Source organism: Alligator sinensis, unplaced genomic scaffold (assembly GCF_000455745.1).
Source record: "Alligator sinensis unplaced genomic scaffold, ASM45574v1 scaffold264_1, whole genome shotgun sequence".
Lineage (NCBI taxonomy): Eukaryota > Metazoa > Chordata > Crocodylia > Alligatoridae > Alligator > Alligator sinensis.
The window spans coordinates 466,465-483,185 of NW_005841831.1; the positions used below are offsets into that span (position 1 = coordinate 466,465).

The 16,721-nt window shown below is 44.7% G+C and overlaps 1 protein-coding gene across 6 annotated transcripts in view; it reads right to left on the reverse strand.

Annotated features, from left to right (window-relative positions):
• MAPK8 (mitogen-activated protein kinase 8) overlaps positions 1-16,721 on the reverse strand; it is a 126,531-nt gene that overhangs the window by 34,216 nt on the left and 75,594 nt on the right. For all 6 annotated transcript variants that reach the window (XM_006014762.3, XM_006014764.3, XM_006014763.3 and 3 more), the window contains 3 exons: positions 12,697-12,826; positions 5,546-5,604; positions 5,284-5,422 (listed from right to left, as the gene is read on the reverse strand). In XM_006014762.3, the coding sequence (XP_006014824.1) occupies positions 5,284-5,422; positions 5,546-5,604; positions 12,697-12,826 (328 nt within the window). The remainder of the gene's footprint in view (positions 1-5,283; positions 5,423-5,545; positions 5,605-12,696; positions 12,827-16,721) is intronic.

Sequence of the window (16,721 nt, forward strand, 5' to 3'; positions counted from 1 at the left end):
GGAGTTAGTTTCTCATCTGTAATCAACTTGCATGAAGACCAAATACAAAACTCTACCTTAACACAACTCCCTGAAGATAACACTTAACTTTTAAAACAGGAATTAAAATGTCCTAACCAAGTTTCGAGAAATTTTCTGTTGAAAATTTTGTAACAACTCTCTTTATTTGAGCTCTTGGATCAGATTTTGGTTTTTCACTGTCTCTCATATACTCAGAGCTATGAGCTATATACTGGTAGTGCAGCATCTACACAGACATACGTGTCATCTATTTTGTCTGCAGCAATATCGTACACATCATTGGATATCCTAGATCAAATACTGCCTGTAACATCAATGATTTTGTTCTAAAAAGCATAACAAGATATTTTATTCCTACCAAACTGATTTCTAAAGGTTGGTAGCATTGGTCTTCCTTGTCTGTGCCCCCAAAACAATATTTGTATGTAATACAAGATGAAGATCTGGCCCAACTTTTTACATAAAAGTTACTGGGATTCAAAGCACAAATTACCATGCCTACATTTTGCATAATCTACATAGTTTTCATTTGGCAGCTGTCAGGTTTCCAGTGAGCATCTCAACAAACACAGAAGAACACAGGTTGGCAACCTACAGTCTTGTAGGCCAGATCTAGCTTCAGACTCAGGTGGCTTCAGTGGTGATTGGCAGCAGGGAGGTTTGGTGGGGCTGCACCATGCTATGCTGTGCTGGGGTCAGGCAATGGGAGGCTTTACCCAGGCCACAGCTGGGTGGCAGGGAGAAGTGGTGGTAGCAGTGGCCAGGACCTGATCTGCCTTGGATCCAAACCACTTCATCATTCTCACCCACTGCCTCAAAAAGGTTGTTGACTGCTGCATAGGAGTGTTGTAATACTTACTACAAAGTATAAAGGAATATTTGACGTATGGTTGTTAATTAGAAGTCTCTCTTTCTCTGTCACTGACACATACTTGCTAATGTAAAGTTTTGCTTACAAACTTCTCAATAAGATGATCAAGTATAATCAGCTTTTTTAGCCATTTAAGACCAATATGAATTTTAGACTGTTCCTGAGTTTTGCTTATGGCCCAATGTCAGGAATTATTGGTGATAACCTTTATTAATTAAACTCCTGTAAATCTTTGACAACTTGCTGTTTTCCCAAATTTTACTTCATATTCCAGGTCAATCCTATCAAGAGAATAGTAAGACACTGTGGTGTTAACCATATTTCCACCTCCTCCGAACATTAAGCCTACATTACAGAATCACAGAATCATAGAAAATAAGGGCTGGAAGGGACCTCAGAGGGTCAACTAGCCCAACCCACTGCTCAAAGCAGGACCATCCCAGCCAAAGCTTTGTCTACCCAGGTCTTAAAAGCATCTAAAGATGGAGATTCCACCTCTCTGGGTAGCCTGTTCCAGTGCTTTGCTACCCTCCTAGTGAGAAAGTTTTTCATAGATTCATAGATGTTAGGGTTGGAAGGGACCTCAATAGATCATCGAGTCCTGCCCGGACCTCAGTGCTAGTCCCACAGCCCTGATCAGTGCAGGATTCATAGATTCATAGATTCATAGATTCCCGGACCTCAGTGCTAGTTCCGCAGCCCTGATCTGTGCAGGATTCATAGATTCATAGATATTAGGGTCGGAAGGGACCTCAATAGATCATTGAGTCCGACCCCCTGCATAGGCAGGAAAGAGGGCTGGGGCTTGGTGACCTTTCCTAATATCTAACCTCAACTTCCCTTGCTGCAACTTGAAACCATTGGTCCTCGTTCTGTTATCTGTCACCACTGAGAGCAGTCTAGCTCCATCCTCTTTGAAATGCCCTTCAGGTAATTGAAGGCTGCTATTAAATCTCCCCTCAGTCTTCTCGTCTCTCCTCAGAAGTCATGTGCCCCATATCCCTCTAACTATTTTCACTGTCCTCCACTGGACTCTCCAACTTGTCTACATCCTTTATGTAGCTGGGGGAGGGGGAGATGTGCAAAATGACACAATACTCCAGATATGGCCTCACCAGTGCCAAACTGAAGGGAATAATTGTTTCCCTTGATCTGCTGGCAACGCTCCTACCAATGCAGCCCAGTATGCTGTTACCCTTGTTTGTAACAAAGGCACACTGCTGGCTCATATTGAGCTTATTGTTCACTGTAACCCCCAGGTCCTTCTCTGCAGAGCTACTACTTAGCCAGTCAGTCCCCAGTCTGTACCAGTGCATGGGATTGTTCCATCCTAACTGCAAGACTTTGCATTTGTACTTATTGAACTTCATGAGATGTCTTTTGATCCAATCCTCCAATTTGTCTAGGTAACTCTCTGAAAACCTCGCCCTACTCCTCCACCATATTCACCACTCCCCTGAGCTTGGAGTCAACCACAAGCTTGCTATGGGTGCAATCTGTCCCATCTTCCAGATGGTTGATGAAGATACTGAACAAAACCAAGCAATCACCTACTGAGCATAACTACTCAAATTATTGTCAGCACTGGGTCTCCAAAAAACCTAAAAAATGAGGAAGTGGAATATAACATTACCACGCTTTGGAATTCCCGTGGTATATACTGACACAAGCTGCATTTTAAATTCATCCAACTGCAGAAATGTGTATATATGTTCACCATACCAGAACTCAAAAACCTTATGTAACTCATTGCTTAAACCAGGAGTTGTGCATACAGTCCAAGAGTATTGATACAAAACTTCAATGGCATGCTCTGTGCTCTTCACCAAGTCACTTAAGGAAAGAGGCATAAAGAGATCTTTCAGTGCCTGGGACAGGTGTAAGGAGGGGAATTATGCTGATCACTAGAGATGCACCAATGTATTGGTCCACATCAGATTGGCACCAATAAAAGGAAGACTGACATTACTGGCGATCAGCTTTTTTTGGCTGGTATAGCCGATAATGTCACTGATAAAAGTTTACCTACAGTCAAAACTGTACCAGGGGACACTAATACAAAAGTTAAATATACTCACTGCAATTTTCTCAGTAAGAGCAAATTATCTGAACCTTTCTCTGCATTTGACTTCCATGCCGCACGTGCTGCAAATCTCTGGCTTCACCTTTGCTGAAAACCTGCTTCACTGTGGTACAAATAAACTAAATGCCTAAGCCACATGTTCTCCATATAAACATGTTCCTTTATAACTGTTCCTTATTTTCAGAAGTTTTATTGTAATACCATTAATAAATGTGAGGAAATTCTACATTTTTAAATACTGAAGGTGAAATGTATGTTCATACATTTTTCATGAACAATAAGCTGAATCTCCTATGAAGGGCTAAAAATGAGCTGTCATAAGAGAATCCATCATGATGATGTGCAGATGAAATTCATCCATCTGTGTCATTCAGAGGCATCCATGCATACAAAGATCACTGTCTACACAGCATATGTGCCAAAAGTCAGCCTTGTTAAAGACCGTTCAAATATATCACGCATACACTTAAAAACAGGAAATCTAGCCTCAGGATTTCTGTTAGTTTTGGCTTACAGTTTGTAATCATAATCGGGCAGCACCAATACTATTTAGAACAGAAATTAACATCAGAGTAGTACAAAGGTAGCAACTTTTGTAGTTATGATTTACATTCCGATTCACCCATATTTTGGTGGGCTTAAAGGTTCTGAAAGCAGGCTCCACAGAATAGCGTCAGGCTCCATAGACTAGAGACTCCCACCTACTTATTTCAATATAGACAGGAAAGGGCACTCTTGTCATTTCTATGTCAAATATGTCCAGACCATGGGTGATCGCCTTCTTCAATGAAAAAATTCTAAGAAAACAGAGAAGCTACTGTACCACTGATGAAAGATAATGTACAGTAAATAGATGTGGAGAAATAATTAAATATGTATTTTAGAGAGATGAGAATTTACTAAGTCAACACATATAATTTGATATGATAACAATGAAAATAGTGTAAGTACATACTAATAGCAATGTATAGGATGCTATTTTAAGATTTTAGAAAGAATATGGTATTTTGACAATGTATCAGAAGCTATAGTTCCGAAACTATACACAGCATGCATAATGAATGCATATGGGGTAGGGCAGCATAGTCATCCTGCCTTTCCCTTCTGGGCATGCTCAGCAGGCTGCATTATGGCTGTGTAAGTGGCCAGGAGGAAGAGAATCACATAGGTATGCACATAATGCTGCATAAGCTCCAAAACGTTAGTCACAGAAAAAACACAACTAGTTGGGGAGGAGGGCCCTCCTACCTTTCAACCCAACAGCCTAGTGATTAAGGCACATAGCCAGAAAATGAAAGGTCAGGGCTCTGGGCTTCCCTCACCCACAAGGGATTTGAACCTCTACCCCCACACTTCCTAACTTCCAAGCCATGAGCTGGGCATTATCCAACACACTGCCCACAACCTCCTCTTCAAGCTGACCTACTGGGTAGCCAAGAGTAGAAGACGCATGAGGCTAGGAAGAATGCAAAAGGGAGCACCACCTCAAAAAAGATGGAAAATGCACTGGAAGGGAGGGGAGCCTGGGTTTTAGCCTTTGTCCTTTTCCCTGTTTATTAATTTTATCCAATGAATATTAAATTGAAGGTGCAATGGGCCAACTACAAGTGGAGGGCTGGTAAGTACTTTGGCTAATGCCAAGCCCATGGTCTGGTATCAGTGCAGTTCACTGGGATTTGGCAGAAGTAACTTCAAAACCCTTTGAGTGATAGCACCTAGAACCTGGGTCTCTCACTCCAGGAGCAAGTGCCCTAGTCCCCAGGCTCCAGGGCTAAAAGACGGGAGGGCCCTCAGTCTTTCCTCAGTTTTATATGTATAGGGAAATCCTATTCTGCCACAGGTGGGAACTGAAATAGAAATCTGCATGAATGCCAAAAGCTGCCATTACATAGCCACATAAAGGACTACTTAGACACAAAAAGGTAAAATAGTCCTAAAAGCAGTCTCTCTCTCTCTTTCCAGATTTTCCTCCTGTTAATCACTAGGATAAATGTTCTAGTGCAAATTAGAGGAGGTAATGCAACCTGTTACATAGATTTGGACCTATTTAATCTACCAAATCGCAGTTAGAATTAAGAGAAGAACAGCTCCAAAATGTTGCTTCAAATTTACATTATCTTTAGCTTAGAGTGGAGCAAAATATTTTTAAGTCATGTTATCATTCTTTGTACTTATATATTACATATATAAATCAGGCAGAGACCACATCTTTTGGTTTTACTATGAAAAAAAAAAACTTTTTCCTGGCTCCTTAACACTGAAGGCAAAAAGAACAGAAACATTAAAAAAGTGAACTATACCAACTCACCCTATGTATAATTCCAGCAGAGTGAAGATGTTTGATACCACACAACATCTGATAGAGAAGGTACGACATTCGCTCATGGTCTAGTTCCATCTGAATCACTTGGCAGAGATTTGCATCCATAAGCTCCATCACTATGTAACTTATGAAGCAACAACAAATTAGTAATTAGAAGATAGCAGTACTGTGTAATATCCATTTAGTAGCCCTCTTAGTTTGTAACTATTTAATAATTTCTCAGCTAGGATAAAAAATTTAGTCTTACACATCTTGAAATTCTTCCAGGGATTTCTGTGGGGTGAACACATTCAGGAGGCCAATTATCTGTAGAAAGGGAAAAAGAAAAGCCACAAAAATAATCAGACAGGTAGACTTTGTCTAATTGTTCAGAACACAGAACTGGCAGGTGGAAGGAACTGAATGCTGGTCCTGGCTGTTTCTTTGTATTAAAAAACAAGTGCATTTCACTCTTTAGCAAGCAGAACCTGATAATTAAAGAACTGCTGAGGACTGTTCTTCCTAGCCTCCCAATTTAACCTTTGAGTCACAGACTAAAATGCTTTTCTTTTGGTTTAACCACATACAACATCACTGGCAAAGTCTATGGCCCATTAAACTGCTCCTGTGATAAGGGCATGAAGTCTCTGACAGAGACTTCAGAGACAGAGAAGCTTCTTTAGCATCCTGGGCCAGTGGAAGAGGGAATTCTGCATTGTAAAAGGAACTCCGTACTGATGTCAGCTGAAATGAGCAGGTAACCTACAGGCCCTCAAAGGAAGGCTAATACAGGTTCACAACCCAAAAGCTATGTGGAATGCTAACCTCTAATGATAATACTATGTTATGGATAAATCCAAAGGTAGATCAGGTAGCTAAGTACACATTTATGAAAAACACAGGTTATGTCATAAAAAGTTCACTGCTGATTTACCACCAGGCAAGCAAAATGACAGCTTGGAACAGGGAGTAGAAAAAAAGAGCTTCCAGTGGTAAGATAACTAGCAAAGAAAGTACCTAGAAAGATTGAGTTCTGATACAAGAAGGAAGCAGCAGTGAAACTAACATGGATTTAGCACTGCACTATGCCAAGCATACATCAGGATACTTGCACTGGATGCTGTGGCACCCAGTGCAAAAAACATCCATGATTCTATGATTTGTGGTGGGCCAGGAAGTTCCAGGTTTAGCTTTCCATTCCCTCTTTTGCACAGACTTGGGTATGCTGTCCCAGCAGTGGCTAGCACAGCAGCTTCTCCTCTTTGTGTCTGACAGACACAGGTGCACTAGAACAGATCCTGAGATCATACAAGAGCAACAAAATCTGACTAAGTATTTATAGGGAGAGAGAGTAAACATGTAGCCAAGCTCCATCTTGCAGGCACAATGACACATAATTAACTAGAGGTAACCATGACTATCAATTTGATGTGAATAGGGAACAGTTATATTGAGACAAACCCTGCTATCTTACAGCAGAAATAAGTATCATGGCACAAATGTTGAACCTTCAAAAATTTAAACAGGACACTGGCTATACAATTTCACTGCAGAAGGGCCAGCTACATTTGAGGTAATTTACAGGAGAGTCATTAAAGCAACCAATTTACTGCTTTTTAGCAATACCATAATGTAATTCTCTCAAAATTCTACAAAAGAGGAGAAGACTACTCCCAAGAGTGCAAAAAAAATTGGGGGGGGGGCTGGTGGCTGTGATAACCTCTGATGAGCACAATAGTAAGCCAAGAACCTCTGCCTTGTGAAGCTCTGGTATTTGACCTGCTTTCTCTTAAGGTCTCTAGTACATAGGCTCTGAATAAGTGGGACTCCAGGATATAGGACTTCCTCCATAATCACATTTAAGAGCTCATAGCCTTAAAACAGGAGGCCCTCTATCACTGTCAGGGCCTTCTGCGGTGTCCCAAAAAACTGGAATCACAGGGTGCCTGTAGATATGTGGGGAAGCTGATCCGACACATTGCAATTATAGTGCGTCAGAGCAAACATGATTGAGTCTGCTATAGAGGTGCAGCGATACATCGATCTGATATCGGATCGACACTGATATAAAGAAAATTGATCCTATCGGAAATTGGCCTGACATGGCCAATAATTTGGCTGATAAATGCCTGTGCGTGTGCGCAGCCGCAATGCAGCAAGCAGGCAGCAAGGAGCACAGCCCGGCAGGGGCTGTGGCAAGCCCTGCCCTGCCCTGCCCTGCCAGGGACGAGGCCGCAGCTCCTTCAGGGGGCACAGGGAGTGGGAGGCGAGGCTCCTGGAGCTGTGCCACTTGTCCAGGAGCCACTGGTCTGGCACTCGCCCAGCAGCTTCTGCCACTGCTCCTGCCACTCATGTGGGAGGGCACTGTGGGGTGGGGGGCATGTGCCCCCAGATCTGTGTAGGGCGGGGCTCTTCCCATCCCCCCACGGATCCAGAGGCACATGCTCCCCCACCCCCCCCAAAGCCCTCCCACACAAGTGGTGGGAGCAGCGGTGGGAGACTCTGGGTTAGCGCCAAACCAGAGAATCCAGGATGAGCAGCTTGCAGCGGCAGGAGCCGCCCCGCCCCCTCCTCCCCACGCCCCCTGGATGAGCTGCAGATCCGTCCCATGTCCACCCTGCCCCAGCTGGGCAGCGCTTGCCTCAGCCCCACTCCTCCCCACCCCCTGCTTCCCTTCCACCCCACTAGACTTATCAGCTGCACGCAGCTCTTCAAGCTGCCTGGTTGATATCAGAAATCAGATCGGTATCATCCGATATGCCTCCTTAAAAATTGGCTATCAGTATCAGCCCCCAAAATCTCTAGCAGTGCATCCCTAGTCTGCTACAGCATGCTATTTAGTGCACTCCAGCAGCTGCCACGTCTCATGCACCTGTGTCCCTGTGCTTCAAACTGGCAGCAGGGGCAATTTAACTAAATAAAGCTCCTTCAACGAGATTTAAAGCAACCCCACCGTCATTTTGAAGTACAGGGATGCTGATACACGAGACGCTATGGAGACTTTAATTACAGCGGCTTTCAAAGCCACTCTAATTAAAGTGCCCTACCCCCACCCACAAGTATGTGCAAAAACGCCCATGAAGCCTTGAGCAAGGTGATGTAAATGGTACAGTTATGAAAGGGCACTAGTGTCTGACAAGCAAGGAAGAGGAGACTATAACGCTTCAAATAGTTTTCCGTGTTCTGCAGGTATTTTTCCCACAGCACCAAGCTCTGTTTAGCAAGTCTAAGAGCTTTAAACAGGAAGGAAGATTTATTCTAAGGGGGTCAGTAGGCTGTAAAAGTTACTTCACTTGCTTGTTTTCCCCAAAGACCCCCGGTACATCCATATCATAGGGGTAAGGGGCTGAGATCAGATACCTAGATGACTGCTTTCCCAGAGATGCCAGAGGTCTACTATACCTGTAGTTGTGGCTCCTGGATTCCCTTGTCAGAACAGTAAGCCACATGAATGTGGACTAAGTGAACCTGTGGTGATACTTTCCTACTGTTCTCTTGAGGAGAAAGAAGAAAATACCATAATTTTCTGCATACAGTTTGAAACTTTTCCTTCACAATTAACCCCCCAAAACTGGAGTACATACATTAAGGAGGGAAGCTAATTTTCTGCCAAAGATAGAAGCATCCTACTTTGATTCCTCCTACATGCTGCATTAGCTGTTTCAGTACTATTCAAGCATCTGAGGATCTGAGGGAATCAACTGACATAATGACTCACTGTTCTTCACTCCAGAGACATTAACTATCGTCTTTCCTTTTTAGTGATCATTTATCACGCTAACCTTTCTTAGGGCAATCTTGCTGTTTAGGTGTTGCTTCCTATTTAGGTTTAGGTCCTATTTCAGCTTAAGATAAGCAGGAAAGGGAGGATGGCTAAGCTGAAAGTTAGGCTGTCTCTAAACTATGCAACCATAACTCCAGAAAAATATCTTTTTCTTCATTCTTCCTTTTCAAAATAAGGTGTATATTATATTCAGGGATGTATGTATGCAAGAAAGTAAGACTTCTCAAATGATGGTGGTTACTGTATCTGACATCCTACTACACAGTGAAATCCCAACCACCACAAGACCTGAAAAGCTGACTCCTACACTGAAGCACCGGGTACTCTAACACAGAGGCAGGCAAAATACGGCCCACGGGCCACATCTGGCCTGCCAGCCAATTCTATCTGGTCCGTGAGACCCCTAAAAAAATTTAGAAAATTAAAATTTATCTGTTCCTGGCTGCCTGTCAAAGATGAGAGGAGACAAGGGCAGTAGGACCCAGGGGAAGCCAACAGGACCCAGCAGCCCAGAAGCAAGGCCCACCGGGCCCAGCCCCCTCTCACTCCCGCCCCCTCAATCAGAAGCCCTGTGCTTAGCAAAGCCTTCTGGCCTGGGGTTCTTCCTGCCTCCCTGTGCCTGAGAGGGAAATTGAGATAAGAATGCGGGGAGTGGGGGGAAGTCAGAGGAGGGCCACGAGCGATCATCCCAGTCCTCGGGGCTGGGCTGGACCAGCTCCTGCTAAGTCCCACAGTCCAGCGATGCAGCCAGAAGCCATGTGGTACTGGAGTCGCCAACAGCCAGCAGCAAAGCAGGGAAATGGCAGCTGCAGGCAGGGGGGAGTGGCAGTGAGAGGGCATGCAGGAGCTCAGTGACAGCTGGGCTGGAGTGCGGGGCCCATGCCGGTTTTCCGGGGCCAGCACCGGCCGGGCCCGGAGCAGGGTGACAGAAGCACAAGGTCCAGCACCAGCTGTGAGGCAGGGGTCCCATGGCTCCTTTCATCTTGCTCCAGGCCCCGCCAGCACTGGCCCTGGGACACCAGGGCAGGCCCTGTGCTCCCGCTTGCTGCCACTTCCCCTCGCGTGTAGCTGCCATTTCCCTGCCTTCTAGCTGGCTGCTGATGGCTCCAGGTACTGCGGCCAGGAGCAGGGTGTGTGTGTGTGTGTGTGTGTGCGCGCGCGCGCGCGCGCGCGCTCATAGGGTGAGTCCCACGCGCACACCCCACCATACACATGCACCACACCCCCCTTGCACTGCCATACATGCAGACACTCACACCCCCTCACACACTCCAGCCTTCCTCCGCCCACACATTCCCCCACAAACCCCATACCCACCCATGACCTGCACATCTACACACACCCACCCACATGCTCCATCACGCTACACCCACACTCATACTCCCCACAAGCCCCTCCCACACTCATACCCTCCCCCACACACCACATACTCACACACCCACAACCCCCCACAAACCTATACCCTCCCCACATCCCACACCCTCCCACAATATACAAGAGTAAGACTTCATTTTAAGCTATTGTGCAAGCACCACTATGTGCACGCACCACTATGTGCACTACACTAACACATGTAAATCAGGACAAAAATATTTTTTTTAATCAAATTAATGAATGTTGTAGATGTTCGCTTTTTAGAATATAATTTGGTATTTTCCTGGTTCCGAGATGGCAAAACCCTTTTCTGAAAGGAGTACTTGCGAAGGCAAAAGGCAGGGATTAGGGGGTGGGATTTCCGGTCACAAGATGGTGACCAGGGGGTGAGGCTACCCATGGAGCCCTCAAAAGCCCTCAGCTTGCCAAAACTCGGTAAGTGGCCCTCCAGGCAAAATAATTGCCTGCCCCTGCTCTAATGGGAGAAAGTAATGACAATTCAAGGTGCACAGTTATTTGGTACCCATGGTTCATGGCGCCTGGTTACTTGGTACCCAAATCTGCTGCAGAGAAAAATCAATGCTAAAACCACATGTGCCAGCACTAGAGAGAGCACCAACTATAACACCCCCCCCTACTCCCAACACACATACATACACAACACACATAAGCATGACTGCATGCACTTATTTACAAGGGACCAAAGCTGTACAGTGAGTACATAACTGGACACACTACAGGGGTTGTGTTGCAACCAGCATTCCTTCTAAGCTGTGCAGCATGCATGGCCACGCAGACACTTTCATGCCACGCTACCAGGCACGCCTGCACAGCCACACACACCACACAGCTTAGAGGGAACACTGGTTGCAGCCACAGCAGTAAAAATACGCTGAAGACTGGTTACACCCACCCCAAGCTTTATCCCCTTGGAGGAATGCATAAATAGGGGAGATGAAGGCACTTTTGTTACAGGAACAGATCAATAGATACTGCTGGAGGAGGGAGAATGCAGTTTCAATGATATCTGAGAAAAACAGGCAGGCGGCTGTCAAACCTTGCTGAAATAGAGGTTGTAACTGCAAAGAATCTGAAGATGGAGACAATTTCCCACAGAACCTTTGGGGTATATACAAACTCCTGTAAATGGATGGGGAGTGTAGACAAATCAAGGAAATGTACAACATCCAGAGTCAGAGAGGGCAGGAAAGAACCTGCCTTCATCATCAATTAGCTCCTAGTAGTATCCAAAGTGTACTAAAAAGTTTCCAGATACAAAATGACAGTTTGGCCCATAGCATGCACAGACTATTTTGTGTAGGAGCCAACTTCCTTTCCTGTGGCTAGTGGCTTGCCTTGGCTATCAGTTCAGGGAAGTTGAACCTTTCCCCTGCAGATTAAAAGGAAGTGGAAAGGGCAGTCCAAGCAATGCCAGCTTTCTCCAGTGCAGTTCCAATAAGCAATCATTTGACAAATCAGGAGCGGTAGCTTTGCTCTGTTATATGTCCATCTCAAAAACATCTAGCAGATCCTGATGCTGTACTACAAAATGTCCAAATACAAAGCACAAAAAGTTTGTTGCCCTTACTATCCTTCCAAGTTGATTTTACCACAAACAACAGTTAGAATAATAGGTATCTGCCATGGTATCACGGCTTGCTAGTTGCTTGCTGGTATTACACAGCAGAGGAACACCTGGTTTCTTGCCTTGAGTCTGGAAATGCGGGCAAGATGAGGAAAACTGACAAAAAATGTCAGGCTGGACTTGTGGGGGGCAGGGAGAGAGTGGAGAGGAAAATCAAGCTAATCAGCACAGGTTATACTTTGAAAGATCTTCCCACGCTTACACATGTAAGTGGAGAAAATCGCCCTTTACAAAAAACAACTCTGTTTTATGATTTAGTCTATTCTAAGTTCTCCTGAAGAGGCTCTCTTGGCCATAGATTCCAGATTAATCTTCAGCATAGTTAAACTGGCAAAACCCTGACTGGGGACACAGTTCTGCTGGAACATCTGTCATTTGAGGAAGCTGGTATGGCTCTGGTGGTAGAAAAATAGTCTTTCTGCTAACAGAAGTGTGCCTGTACTGGTGGTCTGGCCACCATACAACTGTTACCAAAGTTACAGCAGCAACAACCCCACAGGATAGACATGGCCTTTGTTAAGGGTTCCCCTCTGCTGCTGCACTTCTGCTAAATGATTTTACATTTAGCAGCCTTCTACTTAACACTCATTTTGAATATAAGACAAGAATCACTTACATTTTTGTGATTAACACATTTCATGAGAACAAGCTCTCTGTACGCTCGTTTGGCATGAGTTTGATTCTGAAATGGCCGGCTTAGCTTCTTGATTGCCACATTTCGCTCAAGGATGGCATCATAAGCTGCACTGCAATTGAAAGTAAATCATTATTAGAAGACTGATACAACATTATATATTCTAGCTGTGTCTACACGAGACACTGATTGTGCAATAGCCCAAGACTCATCACAACGCAGAAACCATGATACAATGCTACCATGCAGTAATCTCGAGCCACTGCACAGTCAGTGTCACAAAAAAGCCATTCACTGGCGCTGCTGTGCATTAACGCAGGTTACGGTGTAGTCATTTAGTACTTCTTTATACGAGTCCTAAATGACTACGCAGTAACAACTAAGCAGTCAGCATCTCGGGTAGATGCAGCTTCTAAGTACTAAATGCCCTGCTGCCTTTTCAAAATGGAATAATATTAGTTCCATGTCATAGACAGAAATCTGACACAGATTACGGGAACATCCCCCAAGGTTGTTCAGGAACTCAGTGCATAAGCCAGAATTCCAGAATTATTACATTCATATGCAATGAGCATATAAGCAAGATTCTTATCATGGCAAACATTAACTCAGGATTCAGAAAAGATTTTCCAACTTCACAATATTATATAACACTGTTTCAGCAAACTATGGGGAGAACTTAAAATTCTCAGAATGTCAGAGCCCCCTAGTAAAGATAGGAAACTCCTGCTACATGGACATAGATATCAATCACACCATTAGTTTTGACATAAGAACACAAAGACCCCAATCATGAGAAACTGGTTAATCTTTATTTCAAATTTACAGAAAATAGAAGGAAATTCTAGGTTAGCAACTCCAGTGTGTTTAGGGACTCTGTAACCCTACGTTCTAGAAAGGGCTATGCAGTTGATGGTCCATGGGGTGTATGCAGTCCACAAAGGGTTTAGTTGCTGCCCCTGGCACTCCTGCCTCACTGCTGCTTCTCCTATCACTCAAGTTGCAATTGCAACTGGAATCTCTGGGCCCCTTCTTCCTCCCTGTGGTTTCCATTGCCTGCCTCTGCTCCAGGGAGCAGAGCAATGCATCATGGTGTGGTAGGGGGAGCTGAGGGTAGGCAAACCTACTGTGATACAGCAGCGGGGCCATGCAGTGCAGTGAGGGAGTGGAGTGTTATTTGTGTAGTGCGCAGCTCAGAGGGGCCCCTGCTGGTGTGGTCCACAGAGCATTCAGTCCCCAGATGCTTACAAGTTGGACAACCCTGTTCTACAATATACTGGTCCTAAACTAAGAACCTAAGCAAAGGGCAATATCATAATACAGTGGTGGAAAAGTAGGGTAGGAAGAGGTAACCCCCAATGCCACTGGTTTTTCCACACCCCACCCCCCCACTCCCAAATGTCAAGGAAAAGCCAAATGCTTAGAAAGGATTAAATCCAACCTTCACTCTACTTGTGGCCTGATGTCAGGATGTCAGGAAATGTTATTTATTAACACAGGCTGCTAACTTCAGTTTCTTCTTTTTCTTGCTACTGGTGAAGACCATCACATGGGACAAGTCCCATATAAATCGCAAGTTTTCCATGGCACAAGAACAGGGAATTTGTTTGCTGCAAGAGGCAGTATGACAGCCAACTACTGTGTGGATTCAGTAGCTATTTGTGAAACATAAAGGTCTTGGTAGTTTAATATTTTACTGAGCAGTGAAGACAAGCTGCCAGCAAAGTTAGTGTTTCCCTGGCGTGTGCAGGGCAATGCTACCTCCCAAGGGGCAAAAGAAAATCCCCAACTGTGCAGAAGTGCCAAAATCAGTTATATGGGTGTGCATATGCCATTTAAATGCATAAAGCAAAATAGGATTTAGCCCTACATGTACTGGTGTAACTCTGTTCAGTTTATTAAGGTTAAATGCTACAATATCTGAAATTTACAAGATACTTTACAAAAAATATTAAGACTGGTACCTTTACAAAGAAGTTCTACTAAAAAGAGTTTGAGGTAAGTTTATTTCTGCTAGGGTTTTTTTTGTCATTTCTAGGTCTACTCCTAGTGTCTGTTATTTTCTGCTTTAGAATCATCTGTAAATTACTATGGTATATGCAACCTTGCCCTGATCATTATAAAATTATTAAATAAATGTAGACAAAGCACTTATCCCTGGGGAAATTTCACTTCACAGATTGCTGCCTCAATTTACAACTAATCAACATTACTCTGCAGTCCCTCAGTTAGTTCTCCATCCAAAGGCAGTTCTCTTAATCAAATTAGTTTTAAGTTATATTTTCAAGTAAGGCTTTCCAATGTTAGGTTGGATTCTAACTGTTTTGTGCAACGACATTATCAAAAGTAGATGTTGATTGGTTCTGGAAACTGATTAGCACTTGATTCACTTAGCAATTTAAGGAAGCACCAAACTGTTCTGGTGGCTGTTTTCAAGTACTAGCACCAGAAATATTCAAAGTGCAGTTCAGGGTTCTATTCTAACACAAAAGCTAGGGACAGACATTACACACAAAATCGGTTTAAGTGATTAGAAACTGGTTTAAACCTGTAACAGAACACAAGTTCAGTGCACATAAACCGGTTTCAAAATGGCTGAAACTTGTTTAAGATAAACCTGGCCAAATGTAGTATCAGACTTAACTGATTTGGGTCAAGCCGGTTTATGCAATGTCTGTCCCAGACCCCAGATGCTTTGCAGCTGGGCTGGGCTGGACTGTGCACTCTGCTCCAAAGAACAGGCTGGCCCTGCCCCTCTCCTCCCTAGCCAGAGCTCCAGAGGAGACTGAAGGCACAGCGGGGTCTGCCTGGCTTTCCTCACTGCTGGCTGCTCAAGCAGGGATTCCCTCTCCCACCTTCTTCCCACAGCAAGGACCCCAGCCTCACAGACTCTAGGCATGTGGTATGCTAGCTAATGCTGAGAAGTGTCTGTGTCTCCAGTTTCACTGGGACAGGCAGACAGAACAGTGTCCACTTAGGGCTTTTTGGAGCTAATCAACGGGGTAGCTGGTAATGTCCCTTGAAAAAAGCTGTTTAAGAAGAACTAATGAGAGAGGCTTTGTTTTGCTGATGGGCTGATAACATGGTGGTTTTGGTTTTATCAGCCCTCTGCTGGTTTGCAGTCCTGTCAGGTTTGCAGACAGGGAGAGGGAGACTGAAAAGCTCAGTATCATCAACACATGCGTGCACTACACACCCCCCCTTTGCCTAAAGAGTACTAGCCAGGGGCTGGCAACACTCTTCCCCCTTGAGCAGCAAGTGGGGGAAAAGCCTGGGATAGTGCAGGCAGGGTGGGGGTATATGCCCCTCCCTAATCAAAGTGTCCTGCCAAGGCCTGGCCACACACCCCCTCAGCTCAGTTCTGTGGAAGGGAAGGGTGGGCTGCTTTAACCTCCCCCAGCTTCTAGCCTAAGTCACTGCAGGCATGTGCTTGCATTTCTGGAATGAAAAGGGAATGTCTATCCACCTCCAAATTCGTTCAAGCTTTTCAGGTTAGACTAACCTGCGAAGATTGAATCAATTCAGGGTCAGGCTTTTTGAATGTCTGTCCCTAGCCAAAAAAAGCTGGCTTAAATTACTGGAAAAAATTAACTTCTTTGCCCCATTTAGCCTTTCCCCATTAGTGGTTGCCCAAATTTACAGAATAACTGCATAGCTAGACATGTATGCATTGAAGGGGATTGGACCTTAAATGAAGGGGAAGTTTTAGGTCAACAGTAAGCAGCACTGACTGGGCTGTAGAGGAAAGGGAAATGCATGCTATTACTATTTGGCTAAGTACAAACATTCGGAGGCATTTGGGAGGAGTTATATCAGTTCAAAATGGCTGCCCAATATCAGGTAAGTCAGGATGGTGGGGGCTAGTAGGGGGTTGGGGATCCAGGCTAGAGGGAGTTGAGGGTCTGTCAGCAGATGAGAGGGCAGGCACAACCTGCGGGTGGGGTAGATGGAATGGCAAGCATGGCCTGTGAGTGAGGTGGGAGGACAGGCACGATTCACAAGGGGCG